The 24,463-nt window shown below is 46.1% G+C and overlaps 1 protein-coding gene across 3 annotated transcripts in view; it reads right to left on the bottom strand.

Annotated features, from left to right (window-relative positions):
* Nucleotides 1-1,478: 1,478 nt before the first annotated feature.
* Nucleotides 1,479-24,463, bottom strand: part of LOC125447057 (myocardin-related transcription factor A-like) — a 169,384-nt gene continuing 146,399 nt past the window's right edge. For all 3 annotated transcript variants that reach the window (XM_048521126.2, XM_048521128.2, XM_048521127.2), the window contains 7 exons: nt 23,982-24,235; nt 20,318-20,477; nt 17,417-18,535; nt 14,422-14,526; nt 13,099-13,260; nt 10,682-10,739; nt 1,479-9,697 (listed from right to left, as the gene is read on the bottom strand). In XM_048521126.2, the coding sequence (XP_048377083.1) occupies nt 9,180-9,697; nt 10,682-10,739; nt 13,099-13,260; nt 14,422-14,526; nt 17,417-18,535; nt 20,318-20,477; nt 23,982-24,235 (2,376 nt within the window). In that variant the 3' untranslated portion in view covers nt 1,479-9,179. The remainder of the gene's footprint in view (nt 9,698-10,681; nt 10,740-13,098; nt 13,261-14,421; nt 14,527-17,416; nt 18,536-20,317; nt 20,478-23,981; nt 24,236-24,463) is intronic.

Raw genomic sequence — 24,463 nt, 5'->3', positions numbered from 1 at the left:
CTGAAATGAGCATTTTCGTCATTGATGCAGGGGTCATTGGCAAGGCCAGCATTTATTGCCAACCCCCAATGTCCTTGAACCCAGTGGCTTTGCTGGGCCATTTCAGAGGGCAGTTAAGAGTCAGCAGTATTGCTATGGGTCTGGAGTCACATGTAGGCCAGAACAAGTAAGGATAGCAGATTTCGTGAAGGACGTTAGTGAAACAGATTGATTTTTTTCTACAAGAGACGAGAGACTCATGGTGAACAAGACTCAAACTAGTTTTCAATTCCAGATTTTTAAAAATGAATTGAACTGATATTTTACCAGATATCATGGTTGGATTTGATCCTGGGTCCAAAGAGTATTTGCACGAATCTCTGGATCGCTAGTCCGGTGTGACGTTACTGGCCCATTGTCCCAATAACACTCACACTCACAATAATGTAACAGTTTCAGAACCTCGGGGCAAGGGCGATAGGGCAAGTTATACAGCATAATTTGGAGTACTGTGACAGAATGAAGGAAGATAGGTAAACATTAAATTCAATAGAACAAAAGTGGATCACTATGGTTGGAAATACAAAGAGGCCAGTCATTTCTTGGAATCTAGGAAATTAAATGGGGGAAGTAAGACAAGTACAACATTTAATGAAATCGATCTGCACGTGGGAGAGTGTAGAGCAGACAGCAAGATGATCGAAGAATTTAGCAGAAATTTGATTGTGGAAAACATATGGAACTCTCCCTCGCATGAGTGACTGAAGGAGATAAGGGATCCAGTAAAGGGAAGGTTTGACATGCGTAGGTGAGAGAATGGAAGGGAGCAAGTGGTAAGAGACTCATGCCAATGTAAACACATGTATACCAGCACGTGACACCTTTCACCTTCCCAGCAGATACTCACTGACAGTAAGCAGTCCCCAGTTATTTGGCAGGGAGACTGAGTGGGTCAGGGGGTGGGGGTGTGAGAGAATCAGAGAGAGCAAAAAGGGGTTGGACAGATGAGCAGACAGTCAGTTTTCCATTGTAAACACTCAACTGAGCTTTGAGCAGAGATGTAGGATCACCAGGACAACAGAATGGCCTGCTCCACAAACAGCACATCTACCAGAGGGGATTCAGGTCATTTAATGTCTCATGCAAGAGACAACGCCTCCGAGAGTGCACTGGGTCATTGACCTACAATGTGAGAAATATCACAGCCATCTCATTCAGAAACAACCACTGAGCCAAGGTTCAGCGATTTTAACACTCACACAGGATGACGACTATGTATTGGAAGTTGACTGATTGTTAGTTCCCTTCCCTTCTCTCTAGCCCAGTGGAGTGACATGATAAATCCACTCTCCCCTGGCACAGGACCGAACTGATCTGCTCCACCTGCCAATAGCAGCACACCCCCATAAAATCTTTGAATAAAAGCGGAGTGTTAACAACTTTATGACACTGAAGATTGTAATTAAATCAGAGAAAGTCTGAATAACACAAACACGATGTTTCTTTAAAAAAGGTTTTTTAAAAAGTTCAACACAACAGTGTTTACAGACAGTTAAAAAAGATAAAAAGATAAAGAGAAAAGCAAGCAGTAAAAGTCATTCATTACGTCTGCTTTCTCTCTCTGCACCCCCTTCCTTTTCCTTGTTAATGGCTGATCACGAGGATACAGTCACTACAATTTGAAAAGGAAGGAAGATCCAAATACATTCCTCCAAATGGTTCCCAATAAATGTTTACACCTCAGAGTTGGAATATACACATTCACAGTGGCATTAAAAGGGGAAAAAATTTGTACAAAGTTCTGGCACACCAGTCTAATGTGAGGGCCTCCTCTCCTGCATGGGGAAGTGATTGGTTACCGCTTCAGTTCAGAACTCTGAATTTTTCGCAAAGTGCTCACAGACAGCGACAGACTGATTATCACTCAGGCACTGACATTTTTCACCACCCTAGAATTTTTTTTAAACACAAAGTCGCAGCAATATTAGCAGAACTCATAGTAGACACAGATTAACATTGGACACATTGGCTGGTGGGTATAGCTCTGCAAAGTCACCTACACATCATTCAGCAACTTTCTATCATAAGGGCGAGGCTTCATGTCATGGCATTGAAGTAAACAAGGAGGAGTCAATGGTCTCCCATTTGCCTTGCCATTGCTACTATCAGCCTTGGGTTTTCACATCCCAGAGGGTGAGCTGTGGGTGGCAGCATACTGTCTGACTGTATCAATAATACAAGCCAATCCAGCAATGGATGGTTTCACTTCACACAAAATGGCCAACACAGCCATAAAGGAGCAGAATCCGTGACAGATCCTACCCGTGCCAACACCAAGATCCATTACAGTTAGGCAGAGCTGAGCTTAACTTTGTAGCAAGTGTCAATCTTGAGCCCTTAATGATCAAGATGGTACACTCTGACATCAAACCACCGGGCAATGGGCTCTCGGAGCAAGTCTCTGCCAACTCTCCGGAGGCAGGACTCCAGGGGGATCCCGTAAGCCAAAAAGATACGTCCAAGTTTGGTGCGGTTCTGCAGTACTTCGGGAGGTTGTAGACAACTTGGGCTCATTATCCAGGCAAATGTCCCACTGCTCGGCTCCATACCCCACCCGCGCCCCCAAAACAAAAACACAAACATACAACATGTAACTGCAAAGGAAGGGAGTTTGATCAGGAGAGTGCAAAGTTTATGAAAAGGCAAAACACGAACAGAACAAAAAACACTTCCCACTGGATCCTTGGCTTGACCAGCAGATTCCTGTGGCCTCCTCAATGCAGGTGTTCTGATTTCTTCCCAAACCCTTTCTCCCCATTAGTTACCCAACCACAGGATGCCGCTATTGCCAGTTCTCTGCCGTGGTGGGTTGGAACACATTCCCTGGTACATTTTTTTGTCTCCCACCTCTCTCCACTGAGGCTGAGAGCAGGATTGCTACACAAGTTCATTCTGATCGTATCGGGGCACAGTGAAGGTGCTAGTCACTCACTCCATCAACAGCTTATAATTTGTCTAAAAACCCAAACTAACACTGCATAGAAAATCAAAAGGATATTCACCACTGATCAGCTCTGAATGGGTACAGGGTGCAAGGATCAGACATGTACACACATGGGTGTGCAGCTCAGTTTTCAATGACACTGTGATTATCTAAGCACGAATTTCAGTCAGAGAACCTTAGGCACACATTGTAACTAGGCTATTCAACCCTAACACGGTGCCCTCCATGAGACATTAAACCATGTATTTCCTGCAAGTAACCATGAAGGACTGTTTACTATAATCCCATTTTGACAGCTAATGATTTGCCACATGGAAATTTCCAGAAAAAAAAAAACAGGTTCCTATGCAGAATTATGGTACGGTATAGTGAAAGACAAGTTATTTGCTACAAGCACTGAGAACAGGCACTTCAGTGTCCCTCTCAAATCAATACACCCAGCCTGGGACTGCCTATGGAATCCAAAAGAGGCCCATTTGAGAATATCAACCACTACCTGAAAAAAACTACCTATCAAACTGTGAAAATAAATCAGTGATATGCTTTGAAAACATTCAGTCACTACTCCCACCCCCACCCCCACCAATCCCATGTAAAGGCCAAAAAAAGTTTGGGACTAAACCTGATACTGTCCTGATCTGGATAAATTCTGGTGCATTTACCCACAACAGCACTGTGGGCGTCACAGCCCATTACTCAAGTAGGTCCATACTGAGATAACAAAGTGTGGAGCTGGATGAACACAGCAGGCCAAGCAGCATCTCAGGAGCAGAAAAGCTGATGTTTCAGTCCTAGGCCCCTATACTCTCACTCTGGGTGCACATCCATACTGTACACTTTTAGCATTCTTGTAGATTAACTGCCAGGAAATGCCACGAGACGATTTACACCTTCCCAGTCCAAATTCCACTGATTCTGCCTTTTCCACCTCTGCTGCTTTGAGAGGAAACACACCCTGAGTGTGATTATAGCTGGACCACTCACCAGCAACTCGAAGGACACATGGAGGTGTTAATATTTCAGCCGCTCCTCTGGACAGTGCCTGTGCTAATGCAGGGAAGTGAGCACAGCAAATCAATAATGCTTCAAAATACTCCAACTGATCAATACCGTGTCAGAAAGCCAAGCCCTGAACAGACAGTCAATAACATATACGTTAAACAGTGAATAATTAAGAAGTGCCTAGCTCCACCATAATTTTACTTAGTTAATTTAATCTATGTCAATTCTTAGACCACGATCAAATAAATGTACAAAACATATTTTCAAGGCTTTAGAGATAAGCTATCACCTCTCTGGATTTATATTCCACCTGAGAACATTCGACTCGATGAGGATCCACAATGTCTCCTCACTGTCCACATTCTCCTGTGTCTCTTGGGCACAGTGTGGAATTGGGATCTACAGACTGATGTTTACTAGGTCCACATATGGTTTCAGTTCTTTCACAGGATGTTGGATGCACAGGAAAGCACATTTGTTGCCCGTTCCTTAATTGCTCTTGAACTTAATTTTTTGCCTGGCCGTTTCAGAGGTCAGGTTTTTTTTAAAAAAATGACAGGGTGTGGGCTTTGCTGGCATTTATTGCCGATTCCTAATTATCTTTGTGAAAGTGGTGGTGAGTTGCCTTTATGTACTGCTACAGCTCAATTAGTGAAGACAGACAGGATTTTGACCCAGTGACAGTGAAAGGACTGCAATATACTTCCAAGCCGGAATGGTGAGAGGCTTTGGGGAGAAATTACAGAGAGTAGCGGTATCAGCTACTGTTGCCCTTTGAGATGGAAATGATCGTGAATTTGGAAGATGCTGTCCAAGGAGCCTCAGTGCAATTCTGCAGTGCGTACCCATGGAACGGCTGGGATTTGAACTGGGATCTCCTGGCCCAGAGGCAGGGGCACTATAACTGCATCACAAGACCTTGGCTTAACCTTTAATGCACTAGCAGTAATGGGTATGAACCCTATTGTTGACATTACTGGACAGGCAAAATATCCCAAGGTGCTTTGCAGGAACAGTTTGCAAAGATACTGACCAACGTGAAAGAGATATTAGGACAACAGAAAAAGTTTGGCCAAAGAAGTAGGTTTTAAAGGCTGCCTCAAAAAGAGGGAGGACAGGAAGAAATTTTAGGGAGGGAGTCCAGAAGTCTGGATTCAGGTAGGTAAAAGGCACAGCCAAAGACGCAGAGAAGAAAATCAGGTCTGCACAAGAATGCACACTGGCATTCTAACTCCGCAACACAACTCCGTTTCACATCCAAATTCACAGCAGTGTAAACATTAAATCACAGGCAGGAGTTTTGGATGCATGAACACATGGTTGGGGATGGGTGGACAGAATGGAAACAGAAAGACACATATGTAAGGAGACAGTAGAATGTATCTAAATTAGTATATTCCCATCCTGCATATCTATACAGTGTCTTCCTTAGGCTAATAGGCAGGACATAAAACACCAATATTCCCCACACTACCATGGGGAACACAATGACTGCCTTCTGCTTTATGTTCAGAGCCAATAGCACTTGATTAGGGTTTACCCATTCCAAAGGCCTTCAGAACCAACACAGAGCTTCCACTCCTCTGTGTTTCATTTAAATCCTGGACCCCAGGAATCAACAGCCGACTAGACTATCAGGGACAGCTTTACTGTCATGCAATGGCTACGGGCTTCAATTGTCTCAGATGGCAACATGACTTTTTTTGTTTGTCCCTCAAGCAGCTAAAAAAACCCAGAGATAATAACAAGTCCCTGCTTCCCAATGAAAAACTTCACAAAACCTACATCAGATTTATGGTTGTAGATCATGTCAGTGAAGGCACCAAATATTGCATATTTTCCATGAACTCCAAACACTTCAAAATTTAAAAACATTCAGCACTGGTACTGAGTTGCTGTAATTTTGATTGGTACCTCTAAAGGCTGTAGATCATGATTGGACAACTGAATCAATACAATTTTGCTTCATATTACTTCTGGGTGCCTGACTGGATTAATGGGCATTCAACATTTAAAAATCAATGGACTACCAATACCCAACAATTACAAAACATTAATAGGACTGCTGCTATCATTGATTTAGCACAGGGAGCAATATTTAGCATCTGTGGAGAGAGAAGCAGAGTTAACGTTTCAAGATGAATTTGATTATTCTCCAGAACTGAAGTGTCATAACTGACTTGAAATGTTAATTCTGTTTCTGTCTTCAGGGAAGCTGCCAGATCTGCTGAGTTTCACCAGCACTTTCTGCTTGTATTTCAGATTTCCAGCATCTGCAGTAATTTGCATTCATTACTTGGTGTGGGAAGGGTTGGAGATTCTTTGGCTCATAAGAGGATTTGACTGTGGGCGACAGATGTCAGGCAGCAGCAAGGTAGATTGGAACTCTCGACCCTCCATTATTCCCTAATGGCTCGGAGCACTGCATTCCCAAGGGTTCCTACTGCCGTAGAACATGGTGGAGATTATTGACGCCAATGGCCTAGTAACCAAGGGGAAAGCATTGTGGTAATGACTCAAAGTGTCTTGATATTAAAAATGACTTTTGCCTTGCGTAGATCAGAAACAAGGATTTTTCAGGCAAAGAGGCTGAAAACCTTTAGTCTTCGAGAGCCGGCCTTTGCAGCACTAAGTCCTTTCCAATAGCGTGCACGAGAAATTTGATGGGAAAATACGATGTTGTGCACCATAACAACCGAGCTCTTGTACAGGGGACGTTGCGAATTTAACATTTAGCCCTAATTACTGGTGTACTGCACCTTTCAGTGAAAGGGATCATTCCCAACATTGTGAAGGTTTCAGAAACGGGTGACATTAGGAACTTCGAACAATAACTCAAATTCCTCCTGCTCCAATTGACACAGTGACAACATTTAGAAAAAGATCCTCTGTGTCTCAGTTTGGATGAATAACTGAAATTGGCAACACATGACATCCCACCTTCACAATGATCATTGCCTAAATTCATCCTATTTCAGACAGAATTCCTTTGGCATTCAGCAAAGCAAGAGGAGCCTTGAACAGTACAACTGGTCCTTCCCTCAACCTCTACCACAAAACAACCACCCAGCCAAGGCAAGAGGCTTGCCAATGCAGTCAGTGAGGAAAACAAAACAAAAATACTGGTGATCAAAACAGCAACTCCCAATCACTTTTCCTCAGGCTACATAATAGCTACAGTAACTTCAACTTTGGCTATTGTAATGATGTCGGCTGCTAGTTTGTAATATTGTTTATGATTGCAAGGCCTGCAGTGAGCATGAGTGGGTGTGTGCTATTTTTAAAAAAATCATAGCAATGACCGATCTAACTAGACTTAAAAACCAGGCATTCAAGGCCACTTCTATTTCACACAATCAATTTTCATCTCTCCTTCACCATCTCCAACTGTCCAAAGGCTCTTGTTCTATCAATCTCCTTCAACATAGTGCCTATGTCCAGAAGACATACTTCCAAACACTTCTCCAGCCCCTAATCTAATGCTATCCATCCTCAGCCAGGAGAAACAACTGGTGAGAAAGGGAAATGCATTAGCTTGGCCATGGGCCTGCAAGCAAATATTTTGTGTGCAGCTGACAAGATTGTATCGTTTGATGCTCGTAACCAAAGCTTGAAGTGACAAATAAGGCTTTTACACCAGTGCTACACTAGTCAGCGATGCGACACAGATATGATTAAATTGCACATTTGACATTGTGCAATTGCTTTACATTCTAGATGATTGTAACTTTACAGTTGTAAGAGAAATCCTTGTATGAGGTGGCAAGATACAAGAATCTTCCTGCTGCAGTAATCTGTTTCACTTGTGAGAAATACTACACTGAAGTGACAATGACATTCAAATAATTGCCCTGTCCAACATCTAACGCCCTGGCCAAGATCCCATCTACATTGAAAGGCAAGGGGAGCAGGTGACAGAGGAACTTCCCACACGGGCAGCACTTTATTCAATGAGGGAATGAAATCTGTGCAGATAACCTCCGCTCCTCCCTAACTCTGTAACCAAAAGACCCAGAGAATGGGCACCCGGCTCCAAGGCTCCAGTTTGGCAGTGGACAGTTATTTACTGGTCATGCCCAGTCTGCAATGGACAGTGCATTCGAGCGGCACCCTGGCCCGGACGGTTGATTTGTCATCAACACTGCAAAAGCCAGGAGAGCAGGCTCACACCACCTCCTTTGCACAATTCAGGGACTTGGTGGATTCAATCGTCAGTAGCTCAATGTTTCACATCGACAAACAGGATGAATCCTAACTGGTTACATTTTGTATTTTGGACTCTGCATTTTAGAAACTGATAGGGAACCTTTAGCTGATGTCGGGGTGTGCACAACAGCTCAAGCACCTAAATCCAATTAAACATTTCGAGCTTCAACTCAAGAATGAATGGCACAATGATAGTGAGGAGCTGCCCCAAGGAATGAATTCCACCTCCCGTCTCAGAATAAAACAGATAATGCCAGGCTCCTGAACACAAAGGGAACTATTTCTTTACAAATTGTGATACTGCAGTTACATCTGAGCCACTCAAACACAAGTCTTGTTTTGTTAAGTTAAAGAGAATGTGTGGAGGACCAAGGTATGTGTCCCAGATGCAGGCATCAACCTTCAGACTTGTCCTGAACAGGTTGTGGTTGGGATGGAAGGGAGTGGGGAGGGGTCAGTTAATTTTGATACCTGCTTAGTTAGTGTACCCTTTGGGTTTTGGTTTTAATTTTTTTTTCCCCCGTTTAAAAACATTCCCACCCAACCTAATCAGTGCAAAAAGACAACCTTGGCAACGTAGAAATCAAATAAAGGGTGGGTGCTAAGAGTGTGATCCTGCTTCACGAGGAACAGGCTCTGAAGCCTTGTGAACATCAAAGAAACCCACGCTGCCCAGGTCAGTCAGCGAGCAGATTCATCTTCAAAGTTGGGAATCTCATCCAGTTGTAGATTCCCAGCAGTGGTGGTTGGGCCCAGAGTTGAGTCAGAAGCGCCAGACCATTCTTTCCTGCGACTTTGGAACAGAGAAAAATCCTCTGGATGTTTCACCAAGGGTCGTGCACTCCCAGCGCACATGCATCTCCCGGTCAAGTAAAGTGACAGCGAAAAGCGCACACTGAAACGAACCTCATCAGGTTCCATGCACCGAAGGTCCACACTGACCGGGATTTTTGCAAACGCTCACCCTCAATGTTTTGGCTGCTTGATGTTATTCCCAGTGTAGCTGCAGGTCTTGGCTGTCTAGAAAGTCAGTAGAAAAGACACTGGGGGTTGCAGAGCTCAAAGGAGCAAGACCTACAGAGGTGCTACCCATAGTCAGGTCCAGCCACTCCATGTTGTCCAAGTTAGTGTCAGTGAGGTCTAGAGCCAGACTGGTGCTGTCTGCAGTGAAGTGCATATCTGAAGTGTCCATAGGTGAATGAGGATGCTCGAGAATACTGGAGCTGCTCAGCATTTGGTTGTGTAGGTCATCGATGAGGGAGAGGGGTTCTGTCCCGTCATTATCCACCGATAACAGTGGCACACCGGTGGTGCTCACGAGGAAGTCCTCGAGCTGGTTCTCGCGATCGACGGACTGACTGTCGTTGATGGGTTCCAGCAGCAACTGAGGTGACGGTAGCTGTGCTTTTACCACCGGGGGTGGAGAAACAGCGAGCGTGGGCGAAATGGTCTGTGGAGACGGCGTGTTTAAAGATGTGGAGACATCCTTGGCATTGAATGAAATTTCTGTCAAGCAAAGACAACAATCAATCACTTCTCAGTCCTTTACATGGTGATTTGGATGGGTCAATCTCAATCAGCCGACACACTGAATTTCCCCCAAGGACTCTCAGGGCGGGAGCTCAGAAAGCTGCAGTACAACCGATGTCGGGCACTGTAGGTCTCAAGCTAAAACCACATCAACGCTCATGTTTCACTGGCAAAGAGCCAGAAAGGATCAGAGTTGGCCATGAGTGACACAATGGCACTCACCATCTGGGTTCATACTAGCTGCATTTTTATGTAAAAATAGCAGCAGAAATTTGGAGAACATTTATTCTTAGAAGGGCAATCAGCTATGTAGGATGGGGAGCGCAGCAATCTGGAAAATAATGACTGTTAAAACTAGCAACTCAAGTTGGTCAGGCCAAAAGGAGCACAAGCGCAGGAATTGGGGCTTGCTTTCTAGAGGAATAGAATAGGAAGTAATGGCCAATTTATGCAGAAATTTATTTAGGCCACACTTGACGTAAGCCAGTGAGCTTCAAAAAGACGGCACTCATAACACTGCTGCCTCATTGGTGTAAACTTCCTTCAGCAAGTTTGAGATTCTTGTAGGCTGGTAGAGTTTTCAACCTACAAAGGGGCCAAGAGCATAAACTATAACAACTAGCATTCATACAGCTTCTTTCTCACAGTAAAATAGCCCAAGATCCTTCCTTGGACAAATTCTCCAAGTCTTTCAGAACATAGAAGGGTGGGGGATAAGAAGCCTGGTCAAAGTCAGGAGATGGACAGATTTAAAGTTTGAATTCCTGAACGGGGATCCGAGATTAAACCAGCTCAATGGTCGGGTGTGGGGAGGGTCAGTGACTTGACCATTCCACAAGTGTCCCCTCAACTGTCTGAGGCACCATGAAAAGACAGCTATGTGGGATCACACAGGCAACAGTCACAAACAGCTCGGCTTTCAGGGTCTTAGCAAAGCAAAAACAGACATCATGAGCTTACCTCCACTTTCAATGAGGATGTCAAACAAATCATCCATTTGTTGGCTTCTGGAGTTTTCCTGAGGACAGTAAAAAACAGTGGAGTCATCACCGGGTGCAAACTAAGGACAAAAAGAGCCAAAGGAGATGAAACGTGAGAACTCCCAAGCAAGAAGCCACAGGGGCCATGGTGTTCAGCAGCCACTTGCCTAGTGTCAACAGATGAATCCCCAGCCCAGCCACCTACTGAGAGTGACGAACCTGAAACACTGATGGGAATAAGTTGCCTGCGCGGGCCTGTCCTGTTTCAAGTTGGGATTCAGAGAGGCCTATGAGTAATTAGATATGATGTGAGATAACATGATGTGGAGCTGGATGAACACAACAGACCAAGCAGCAGAGGAGTGGAAAAGCTGACTTTTCAGGTCTGGACCCTTCTTCAGAAAATGGTGAAGGCTCCAGACCCGAAAAGTCAGCTTTCCTGCTCATCCAATGCTGCTTGGCCTGTTGCGTTCATCCAGCTCCACACCTTGTTATCTCAGGCTCCAGCATCGGCAGTTCATACTATCTCCAGGACTATGATGTGAGGTGTGGCATTAAATTACTCCACCCTTACAAGGAGAAAAACCACAGTTTCAGAAACAAAGCTTGGACCAGACCAGCACCAACCACCAATGAACTAGGTCAAATCAATAGTTAGATCGAGCGCTAAAGTCCAATGCTGAATTCCAGAAATTTCTGCACTCATATGTGTAGCATGACTTGCTGGAGCTCTCCATACTTCCTGAAGATAGAAGTAACACCAATGTCTGAACAGAATTAAAATTACTGACTTGTCCATTCTATTAGACACAAAGTTGACACACAATGCCACACAGACATACTCTGACATTTGGCTCCATCTTGACGAAAAAGTGCGCTGTCCTGATTTTTGTAGGACTTCACTTGATATTTTGCATTACTCTGAATGGCTACCCTGGAACTTCAGCTCGGTGCCTTTTGTCTGGCTGCAAGTAGCTATCCATTCTCACTGCCAACTGACTTTACATGCTTGTAGCTTATTCATTGGTATGTTACATGGAACCTGACCAAAGGCTTTAATGAGAAATCCAGATAGATGAACTCTATTGCATTACACTCAACTATAGTTAACTCTTCAAAGTACTCAGGGAGGGTTGGCCAAGTAACCCTTTGCAAATCCTCTTGAGCATTCGTTCTGAATTATACTTTTGCTCTCCAGATGTTCACTTTTTTTCCCTCAGGTGAGGGCTCCATTAGTTTTCCAACCTCCAATATTAACCTGACCAGGTCTACAGCACCCTGCACCCCATGGTGTCGGAACTTCCTTTCTAAATACGGGCACAGCTTTAGTAGTTCACTACTCCATTTTCCTGATGAATTATCAAACGAGCGTAAAACTCTTCCCCAGATTTTTCGCCAATATCGGGGTGTAACCCTTCCGGACAAGGGCTGCTGGCCTGAGTTTAATCGCGATTCGGTTACTTCCAATCCCATCTTTAGAAATTATGTCCACTTGATCCATTTTGTGACTAAATCTGAAGCAAAATGAAAAATAATTGTGCCATTTGCTTGTGATTTTATCCTAACTACGTCTTAATAACCCTAGTTCCATCTCGGCTTTCCTTATCTGCCTGTAGAATATTTTGCCAATTTGTTTATTTGGTCTGTGATTATTTGGTTTCACCACTCCTCTTTGTCTTAATGTTTTTTCACTCCTCCTCAATCACTTCACGTGCTCCCACGTCACTCTTCGCCCTCTCCCTGTGTCTACTGCACCCCTTCAGAATTGTACCCTTTTTAAAAATTTCCATCTCTTCCCCCCCGCCACTAAAAACCATAATTTCTTTTCACTAAATGTTATTGACCAGGAGGCCGCCCATCCACGCCCTCCTGAAGTCTCAGTATACTTCTCACAAGTTCACAATACCTTCTATTCCACCTGCTTCAACCAGCATGTCGAGTGATACATTTCAGATTGTAACTGTTGTAGGGGCAGGGTCAGTTTATGACAACGTATAGGTTGCTGCTCATGAAGGTTGAGACCCTGTACAAGTAGGAAGCAACACTGCCTGCTTGGTCTAGTGTAGCAGAGGAACATCACTTCCTTCAACGAGGTCACCTCTCATTCCAATTGGAAGAGCCTTTGGTAGCTAACAAGATGTAGCTGGTTCCATATTGGCAACGAGTTACACAACACTGATAATCGTCATTGATATTACACGGAATTTTAGTGTATTTAATTCTGGGGGTGAAGAGAGAAATTAATGCTCTGAAATGAAGATGGCGCAGCACCTTCACGGAGGAATAAACACAATTAGAGTGTGATGACAAGATTTTCCCTTAGTCTCTCGCACGTCACTCCCCACAAAAGAAATGATCTGGCATTAAGGAAGTGACCCAAGTGATGCACGAACTCACCTTGTGTGTGGAGCTGGGGCCATTACTCACAGCATTCACCCTGGCTTTTAACGAGCTCTCGGTAACGCTGTTTACAAAGCAAGGCTGCGCATTCAGAGGTGTAAAGGAGTACGAAAGCACCCCAGAAGTCCCAGTGATCAGCTGCAGACCTAGCTTCTGGTCCTACATTGAAATAAATAGTGATGAGTCAGATAATGCCTGTTGAAACCCAGTACAAAGAGGCTAAACTTTTAATAAGTGTTGTTTCCCACAGCTTTGTTATTCCAAAATGTCAAAACATTGTATAGTAATGTAAAGTGACAAGGAGACAGCAGGCCATGATGCTTATTCACGAATGAGGATTGCTAGTTTAAATTGTACCATCATTACACTTCAACACTTGCTCCATGCTGGTACTTCAATAAACCAACTATCTATTCCTTTAAGGCCAAAATATGCAGAAGCAGAAGTAGGCCATTCAGCCCATCAAGTCTGCGTGGCCATTCAATAACATATGGCTGGTGTGATAATCCTCAATTCCACTGTTACTTTTTTTCCCCCCCATAACCCTCGATTGATTAAAAATTGATCTCAGCTTTGACAGCCCTATGCCATGAAGAATTCCAGACAGACCATGTAAGAAAAAAAACTGCTCCTCATCTCTGCCTTCAAAGTGTGAAACCTGATTCTGAGATGTTGACCTCTGGGGTCCTAGACAGTCCCACAAGGGATAAACAAACCTTTCCTCATCTACCCTATCAAGTCTATTGAGAATCCTATATGTTTCAACGAGGTCACCTCTCATTCCTCTAAACTGCTTTAAGTACAGGCACAACATTCTCGGTCTCTCCTTATAAAATGGTCCCTCCATACTTGCTATCAGCCTAATGAAGCTTCTCTGGGCTGCCTCCAATGACAGTCTATCTTTCCTTAGCTATGGGGCCCAAAGCTGTTTACAGGATTCTAGTTCTGGTCTGACTAGTGCCTTGTATCGGTTTAGTAAAACTTCTCTACCTTTATACACCATTCCCTTTGAAATAAAGGCCAACATTTCATTTGCTTACTGAACTTGAGAGCTTTGAGAGATTCATGGACAAGATGTCTCAAATCCCTCTGTTCAGTAGCTTTCCACAGTCTTTTTCCATTCAAATATTATTCAGCTCCCCTATTCACCCTGCATAACCTCACCTTTTCCCAACATTATACTGCATCCACATCTTCTCCATTGTGTTCAGGAAACAAGTACTATAGAATGTTGCTGGATCCACTTTGCAACGAAGTCCATACCTCTCTTCACCTACAGACAAGAAGCTGCCCCACACAAAACAAAAGCAAAGTCCCTACCTTTTTCACAGCCTGGTTCATCACTCCTGCCTCTGAATGCTGCTTCGACTGGCTGTTAGATGATGGTTGCTGTGCCCGCCCTTGGGAAGGAGGTGATGGCACTGCCTGAGAACACAGGAAGGTATGGAGAGGCTGTAAGAGGCTACGAGGCAACTGGAATAGTACCACAAGGTGCCAAATCAGACACATGTGAAGCAATGCTGTTTTTTCCTGGAATTTACTGATGACTTTCCAGATTGCCAAAATTTGGAAAGCGCTCTCTCACCATCAGTTGGGTCCAAATTTTTTAATCCTCTAATCTGATACAGATATATATAGATCTATACAGATCTCGCCCAGCAGAGATGTCACAGCACTACATGAAGCACTGCGGAACTTTCCCAGTGGCCCAGGAAACCTGTATCTTCCAGTAGATAATCGTGTGTGGTTGCAATGGACTCTATATAACAGGCCTAAATATATTCCAATACTGTACACAGTACAGGAACTACTCACCTGAGATCTGTTCCAATATCATAGCAGAGCCCCACTGACCCCATTACTGTACGTGGGTCCACTAAATACTGTACATATTGGAATACATCCTGTACAAAGACCCAATATTTAAACTGTACATTGTGTGCTCATTAACCTAAATTATTTGCAGGAATTAGTCAAGTCTACATAATATACACATAATATTCTATCCCACCCAGAGTTCCTGCAGGAATATGTTTTAATCTGCCAAAACTTTAAAATAAAGCTGCTAGAATCAAAGTCGGTTATTTTCTTCACATCAAACTGATGTGAGGTGGACTATAGAGTAAAGCACCTGAAAACATGACTGAAGTAAATGCAGTCACTTCAGAATCAATGCCACAAACCTGAGTCTTTTGCAAAGCAAAATGCTCTTTTCCTGAACAATCCATTCAGCAATTCTCATTGGGTAACAATAAAAATAGAAAACTTCCTGTTACCGTCCCGAGAGCTTTGTAATAAAAACCAAGTCAATTCCAATGGAACAGCAGCTGCTGCTTTAAAGCCGGAAGAGCACGGGCAAATAGCTCCCTCTGTTGGCAGGGAACTTTATTGCGGTAACATACCCAACATGCAGCACAGAGACTGAACTATGCCAGTTCACACAATCCCTACAGTGTGGAAATAGGCCCTTCGGACCAACAAGTTCATACCGACTCACAGAGCAACCCACCCAGGCCCATCTCCCTATAACCCACCTAATCTACACATTCCTGAACACTATGGGCAATTTAGCATGGTCAATCCGACTAGTCTGCACATCTTCGGATTGCGGGAGGAAACGGGAGCACCCAGGGAAAACCCAAGCAGACACAGGGAGAATGTGCAAACTCCATAGGCAGTCGCCCGAGGATGGAATCGAACCCAGATCCCTGGCGCTGTGAGGCAGCAGTGCTAACCACTGAGCCACAGTGAACCCCAGTTCTACACAAACTTCAAACCACCCTACTTCATCTCATAATCAGTATTCAGTCCATTTCTTGCTCCCCCATTTCCAGCTCTCATAGGCAGCGCTATTCCCCTTTGTTCTCATGCCTCTCCTGATGATTTATGGATTACCTCATATTTGACCAATAGTTCTGGTCTCTCCTGACAAGAGTCATACAGATGCTCAGCACAGAAACAGACTCTTCGGTCCGACTTGTCTATGCCGACCAGATATCCTAAATTATTCTAGTCCCATTCGAAGGCATTTGGCCCATATCCCTCTAAACCCTCCCTATTCATATACCAATCCAGATGCTTTTTAAATGTAACTGTACCAGCCTCCACCACTTCCTCTGGCAGCTTACTGCAGACACCACCCTCTGCGTGAAAAAGTTGCCCTTAGGTTCCTTTTGAATCTTTCCCCTCTCACCTTAAACATATACCCACTTGTTTTGGACTCCCCCACCCCAGGGAAAAGACCTTGTCTAATCACCCTATCAATGATGCTCATGATGTTATAAATCTCTATATAAGGTCACCCCTCAGCCTCAGGGAAAATAACCCCAGCCAATACAGCCTGTCCCTATAGCTCAAACCCTCGAACCCTGGCAACGCCCATGTAAATCTTTTCTGAACCCTTTCAAGTTTCACAACACCCTTCCTATAGCAGGGAGACCAGAAATGAATGCAGCATAACTGAAAACATTTTCACACTTGCCCTATCTATTCCCTCTGTAATTTTAACAGGTCTCTATCAGGTCATACCAGGATGCCTTGTAATTCTTAGTATGAATCAAGGATTATTCTCACCGACTGCTTAAATCGTGGGACAACTATTTCAAGTACCAGATTTATAAAAAGCCATTGTCTGAGCACTTGAAGGATCTGAAGCAGAGTGTTCAGCTAAAGTTCAAGTAAGGCATGAACCCTTCATCGCCAGGATTCTCTGCCTTCACTGGTTCTCTCTGCTGCTACTCTCTGACCTGTTGAACATCAAATTCTCAGAATCAAAGAAACATGAGGCAAGGAAACAGTTATCTCCTCCAGTCTGGGAGTCAAGAGGAAGCTCATCGGAATATAACAAATAGAGGGAGTAGGCCATTTGGCCCCTTGAGCCTACTCCACCATTCAGTATGATGACGGTAGATCAACTCTGCTTCTCTGATGCTACCACCATTCAACATAAAAATCTGGGACATGAAATACACATGGTAGTTGCATATGCACAGCCCTCTTGGTAGGAAACTCTTAAGATTCACATCTGATGGAAAGCTTCATCTGTGTCTCATCGCTTATTCTGAGACTAACAGCTGCTGGCTCTGGACTCTCTGGAGAAGACACCTCAGGGTATGTCCCCTGTCATGTGCCCCGAGTACCTGAGGTGTTAAGCATATCTGATGACCACTGTGCCGACAGGATGTGTTAGAGGAGGAAGCTAGTCTGAATGTGCACTGAAGGGCCTGATTCTGTGCTGTATGTTCTCCCTAACTCTGCGGGAAATGCTGTAGCAGACCCCTGTCTGCAGACTGAATCAGCTCCCCAAAGTTCATACCTGTATTGCTGGTGGATCTTTGGCCACACTCACTGCAGGGGACACTTGGCGCATGTTGTTGTTTTGTGGCATCACCGTGAGGAGGATGTGGGTCCCTACTCCATTTGCCAGCGGATTCGGAGCTTGGCTCGGTGCCACTGTCCGCGGTGCCCCTGTGATCACCCCATTTGATTGCACTGGGCTCAGCAGAACAGTTGGCGTGGGTGAGGGTTGCTGCTCCTCACAGGTGCCCGCTTGACCCTCCTGCTTCACCACGACAGCCTTCAGTGGCACCAAGTTCAGTGGTCCCGGCGCATCAACAGGGCTTGGGTTGCTCCTTGGGGGTTCAGCGTGGTTGAGGAGCGGGACAGATTTTGTCGTGGCCAAGGGCACAGACTGCCCCGAGAATAGGCAGCTGGAGGGCAGGTTCTCCTGCTTCACGGCAGTGGAGCTGGTTTTCTGGCTGCCAGGCATTGTCAAGGCTGCGCTTTGGGACGGCTGCTGGAGCTGGGTTCTCTTCTCCTGGTCGAGCTGCAGCCGGAGAGCTTCCACCAGCTGCTGCTTCTGCCTGAGCATTCTGGTCAGCTCCTCAATTTGCTTGTCCTTCTCCTGCAACATCAGGTCCTTGGTCACAGCTTGAGCGTCCTTGTCAGACTCTGGGCCATGGCCCCGGATGCTGCTGGGCACCAGCCTGGCAATGCCTGTCACACCATTGACGGATACCGACTCCTCCGTGCTAAGTGACTGCATGGGCGAAGACTGGAGGGACTCTGAGACTGCCTCGGGAGTAGTGCCCTCCTCCATGCTGTGAAATGACTGATCAGAGGGGGCAGGTGACACTGGAGGGCTGGAACTGGAACTGCCCAACTTCGCTGTCACCGTGCTGATGGTTACATCCCCAGGAGTGACGCTGTTAACCACCACTGGTGTGCTGCCACCAAGCCGGGCAGATGGGAAGGCCATTCCCTCCACGGGTCTCGAAGGGGCCGTGCCAGTCTTGCCCACAGAGGACGTGGTGGCCACTGGAGTCCCACCAGCTTTGTTAAGTTCCTGATAGTTCTTCAGACGTTCAATGAGGTCAGTTTTCGTTCCTGACACCGGCAAGGCCCGGAGCTTCAGTTCCTGCTTCAGTTCAGCCACCTACAGATGGAAACATAAAGTCAAACACAACTCAGGTAGAACCACGCAGCACAGCACAGCAAGAGGTCATTCAGCCCTTCATCCAATTTCTGATTCCTCCCCTTCAAATACTTGGCCAATTTCCTTTTCAAAAGTGCGACTGCATCCCATCATGTGCAGTTCCATTGTTATTTCACTAGTGGGGACCACAAATAGAGACCACAAAGGTTCCAGGCTGGGTCCCCAGGTCTGTACTGATCCCAGATAGTGCAGGTTTCCTGAAGGGGAACTGCTGGCCGACATACGGTGGATCCATTGACGAGGTATCCCTGGGTTTCAGGGTCTCAGGGCTCAGTGACAATCAGAGCCTTTAGGAAAAAGCAAAGAAAATCAGATCCTTTAGTCAGTAATTAACTATCTCTAAAAGGGCAATATGGCCTCGAAAAGACAAATTACAGAGGAAAGATATCCCGGTTCAGGCTCTGAACTGCTTGTGAAATACTTACTTCAGAGCTTCTTTAAAAGCTGTGGATTACAGCTCAACAGTGAGCCAGATTTACAGTTTGCTTTTATCTGCTCTTTCAGTGGATCTCAGCATCGCTACTATGACTGAGTCTTCCCATAAATTCCACCAATAAATGGGTGGAAGAAGGCAGTATTAAAACTTGATTCACAGGACAAGGCTCCACCAGTGGGCAGTGAAGACATCGCATGAGTTGGTGGATTTTGTGCTGGGGTAGCGGGATCGGTGGGCGGGAGCAACGAGGGCAGGGCTAGGTGGAGCAGCAAGCTCTTCTCTTGAAGGATACTTGTCCACATGCCAGATTTTGATGACAAATCAAAATCCCACTTGCTTTCTGCCTTGTTACACCAGCATGTTAACTCTGTGCTTCAGGTAGAAGAACATCCAGATCCCTCATTGCTGTAGGTTTTTGGGAATCTCCCTCCATTTCAATAATAAGTCATCCTAAACAATATGGTCTTTTACCTTCCAGCATTAAATTCCACTTTTACCCATTTCCTTAACTTGTCCTGATTACAATGTCCCACTCACCTATTTCTGTATCACCAGCAAAACGTGAATACATTACATTCCATCCCCTACTCCAAAACATTAATATAGATAGTGAATAATTAAAGCCTGAAGGTTGATCCTTAGGGCCTGCACCTTGTCTATGTTACTTAGTCTGTCCCCATGCTGTAAATAGGGTGGTGCCACATAGTCCTACAAACAACAATTTAAGAACTTAAACATGTTTTTAAGATACCAGACAAGGGACAAATATTGGCCAGGACACAAGGCCTCAGGCCTCAGCTCTTCCAATGGTACCAAGAGATTTGTTATGTTCCTCAGGAAGAGTTTCATTTAAAGTCTCCTCTTAAACCCACATGAAAAATATTATAATCACTGTCATCAGATAGTCACTGAAGTCACAGATTGTTTCAGTGAATGCACAGCTTTGCCAGGCAACCAGGAAATTACAGGCTTACAACGCATCAAGTTGGCCATCTCTTTCGTGATCCCAGTTACCAAATGTATCTACTTGAAAAATCTAAGATCAGCTTCGCCTCTTTGGTTAAACAGCATCATTATTTCCACTCTCACAAGAGGGTTTAGTCACATAAAACATGGCAGGATTTCCACATTAGCTGCAGTTCAACCTACTATGAATCACCAGCACCAGATCAGGGAGAAGGTCTACACTCGACATATTTGACAGCTTGCTCATAACATGTTGAGTGACAGAATAGGAACACAAGAAAGGCCTTGTGGGTACATATACAACAGTAAATGCAACTGACCTTCAGGTCATCAAGGTTAGAGGGCAGTGACCCCAGTGCTTTGATGGTGGTCATCCAGCTGTTCTGCCGAGTGAGTCCGCCTGAACCCAATGATGGTGTGCTATTACTCAGAGTCCTCACGGAGGTGGTACTGCTGTTGGCTTGTTTGTCACTGTTGGGCCTGAAGGCAAAATGAAAAAGGGCAGCCATGAACAGACTGGCAGTCACAGTCATACAGCAACGCTACAGCAGTACAGTCAAATTTCACTACTCGAAAAAGGCCATCAGCCCAAAGCAAGCCTGCTCTCACTCTGCTTCATACAGGCCCTGTCAGCACTTCTGCAGAAGCCACCATAAGACATTAGTTCAGAAAAAGCTGCGGTAATTCACCATTTTAGTGTACACTCGATATATGTGGCTGATACTCTGGTGATTTCAGCAGCATAGTGTTAGACCTCAGCACTATGAATTCAGGTGATGATGCAGACTAAATTACTAAAACTTGCAGAAGTGTCATAAGGGGACAATTGCTTCCAGACACTGGAGGCAGGTCAGAAGAAATTCTTCCTGGCCCAAGAAACACCAGCACACCGGAGGATGCAGCCATTATACCCGACATAGTGATCCATATCAAATAGACTGCCTGCTAAAATACAACCAACAGACCAGGTAGTGCATGCTTTCAGAAGCTGCATACTGAAGTGAAAGGAAATGCGTGGTCCTGGCTATCATTTATAACTGAGGAAACAGGTCCAAGTGTTTTCACTGGTCACTCACACTTCTGAAAGCGAAACCTCAAGTCCATTAGTTCACAAACTGCAACGACATTTGCAAACTATGGAGGAGTAGGAAAAATGTTAAAACCATGAAGTTCCCAACTCAACATCTCCTAACTTTTCTCTCGAAGTTTTAGCTTTGTGTGGACAGACGATAGCACCACCCCCCCAAACTTCTGTAACCTCCTCACTCTGTCATTCCTCCTGTGCTACTCTGAAAGTGTTGCTAAGTTAATGATTGCAATTCGTCCTACCACTCTTCATTCAAAACATTTATGTGCGCAGAATCCAACAGGGGAAACTCTTCAGCAGTCAGAAGCAGGAAGCCTGATTCCATTCCTCCCCATTCTAAGGTAACAATGACGAGGTCCAACTAATGCCCTGGGTGAGATCAACCAACTCAGCACAGACTGGGAACTAAACCTGGGATCTCAATGCCTGCCATGATTCACAACCAGATCAGGCACTGCATCAGCTCACCGCCTAACTCACATCAGCAATCTCAGAACCAACAGACTGCTACAGGGGAACAAGATAATAAAATGTGAGGCTGGATGAACACAGCAGGCCAAGCAGCATCTCAGGAGCACAAAAGCTGACGTTTCGGGCCTAGACCCTTCATCAGAGAGGGGGATGGGGGGAGGGAACTGGAATAAATAGGGAGAGAGGGGGAGGCGGACCGAAGATGGAGAGTAAAGAAGATAGGTGGAGAGGGTGTAGGTGGGGAGGTAGGGAGGGGATAGGTCAGTCCAGGGAAGACGGACAGGTCAAGGAGGTGGGATGAGGTTAGTAGGTAGCTGGGGGTGCGGCTTGGGGTGGGAGGAAGGGATGGGTGAGAGGAAGAACCGGTTAGGGAGGCAGAGACAGGTTGGACTGGTTTTGGGATGCAGTGGGTGGGGGGGAAGAGCTGGGCTGGTTGTGTGGTGCAGTGGGGGGGAGGGGATGAACTGGGCTGGTTTAGGGATGCAGTGGGGGAAGGGGAGATTTTGAAACTGGTGAAGTCCACATTGATACCATATGGCTGCAGGGTTCCCAGGCGGAATATGAGTTGCTGTTCCTGCAACCTTCGGGTGGCATCATTGTGGCAGTGCAGGAGGCCCATGATGGACATGTCATCAAGAGAATGGGAGGGGGAGTGGAAATGGTTTGCGACTGGGAGGTGCAGTTGTTTGTTGCGAACTGAGCGGAGGTGTTCTGCAAAGCGGTCCCCAAGCCTCCGCTTGGTTTCCCCAATGTAGAGAAAGCCGCACCGGGTACAGTGGATGCAGTATACCACATTGGCAGATGTGCAGGTGAACCTCTGCTTAATGTGGAATGTCATCTTGGGGCCTGGGATGGGGGTGAGGGAGGAGGTGTGGGGACAAGTGTAGCATTTCCTGCGGTTGCAGGGGAAGGTGCCGGGTGTGGTGGGGTTGGAGGGCAGTGTGGAGCGAACAAGGGAGTCACGGAGAGAGTGGTCTCTCCGGAAAGCAGACAGGGGTGGGGATGGAAAAATGTCTTGGGTGGTGGGGTCGGATTGTAAATGGCGGAAGTGTCGGAGGATAATGCGTTGTATCCGGAGGTTGGTAGGGTGGTGTGTGAGAACGAGGGGGATCCTCTTGGGGCGGTTGTGGCGGGGGCGGGGTGTGAGGGATGTGTCGCGGGAAATGCGGGAGACGCGGTCAAGGGCGTTCTCAATCACCGTGGGGGGGAAGTTGCGGTCCTTAAAGAACTTGGACATCTGGGATGTGCGGGAGTGGAATGTCTTATCGTGGGAGCAGATGCGGCGGAGGCGGAGGAATTGGGAATAGGGGATGGAATTTTTGCAGGAGGGTGGGTGGGAGGAGGTGTATTCTAGGTAGCTGTGGGAGTCGGTGGGCTTGAAATGGACATCAGTTACAAGCTGGTTGCCTGAGATGGAGACTGAGAGGTCCAGGAAGGTGAGGGATGTGCTGGAGATGGCCCAGGTGAACTGAAGGTTGGGGTGGAAGGTGTTGGTGAAGTGGATGAACTGTTCGAGCTCCTCTGGGGAGCAAGAGGCGGCGCCGATACAGTCATCAATGTACCGGAGGAAGAGGTGGGGTTTGGGGCCTGTGTAGGTGCGGAAGATGGACTGTTCCACATAACCTACAAAGAGGCAGGCATAGCTGGGGCCCATGCGGGTGCCCATGGCCACCCCCTTAGTCTGTAGGAAGTGGGAGGAGTCAAAAGAGAAGTTGTTGAGTGTGAGGACGAGTTCCGCTAGGCGGATGAGAGTGTCGGTGGAGGGGGCCTGGTCGGGCCTGCGGGACAGGAAGAAGCGGAGGGCTGCCACAATGATGCCACCCGAAGGTTGCAGGAACAGCAACTCATATTCCGCCTGGGAACCCTGCAGCCATATGGTATCAATGTGGACTTCACCAGTTTCAAAATCTCCCCTTCCCCCACTGCATCCCTAAACCAGCCCAGTTCATCCCCTCCCCCCACTGCACCACACAACCAGCCCAGCTCTTCCCCCCCACCCACTGCATCCCAAAACCAGTCCAACCTGTCTCTGCCTCCCTAACCGGTTCTTCCTCTCACCCATCCCTTCCTCCCACCCCAAGCCGCACCCCCAGCTACCTACTAACCTCATCCCACCTCCTTGACCTGTCCGTCTTCCCTGGACTGACCTATCCCCTCCCTACCTCCCCACCTACACCCTCTCCACCTATCTTCTTTACTCTCCATCTTCGGTCCGCCTCCCCCTCTCTCCCTATTTATTCCAGTTCCCTCCCCCCATCCCCCTCTCTGATGAAGGGTCTAGGCCCGAAACGTCAGCTTTTGTGCTCCTGAGATGCTGCTTGGCCTGCTGTGTTCATCCAGCCTCACATTTTATTATCTTGGAATCTCCAGCATCTGCAGTTCCCATTATCTCTGCTACAGGGGAACAACTGTGTTGGGGTTCTTACTTTGGGGGTGCAGGAAGGATAGTCTGGTAGTTATAGTGCTGCTGTTGTTGTTGACACAGTATCTGGAGCTGGAGGAAGAGCTGCTGCTGCTGGAGGAGTTTGGAATAGGCTGAATCCAGGGGCAGGGTGGCCTTATCAAGTTTCTGGTCGGGTGGGACGTACTGATGGTACTTGAGTTTCTTCACGCGGGATTTTGGCTCCTTCAGCTTCTTGCTCCTCTGGTTCTTGTCACGCACTGTCTTGGGCTGGCTTTGCTGCATGTGGAGAGGACCAAGAAACACAATCTGATTTCTCCCAGAATGCTTGAAGGGGCAGGCAACATTTACACTGTCCAACTGATAAAATCAAAACACAACTTATAAAATGGCAAACACGCTAGCTACAATCCAAAACTAGAATTAGATTGAAACATAAAAAGGAGGCAGCTCTGAGGCCCCTGATCATCGCTAGATTTAAACTTCCTGTACAGGAGGAAGCTAGGG

Source organism: Stegostoma tigrinum, chromosome 38 (assembly GCF_030684315.1).
Source record: "Stegostoma tigrinum isolate sSteTig4 chromosome 38, sSteTig4.hap1, whole genome shotgun sequence".
Classification (NCBI taxonomy): domain Eukaryota; kingdom Metazoa; phylum Chordata; class Chondrichthyes; order Orectolobiformes; family Stegostomatidae; genus Stegostoma; species Stegostoma tigrinum.
This window is presented reverse-complemented; position numbering and strand designations above follow the sequence as displayed.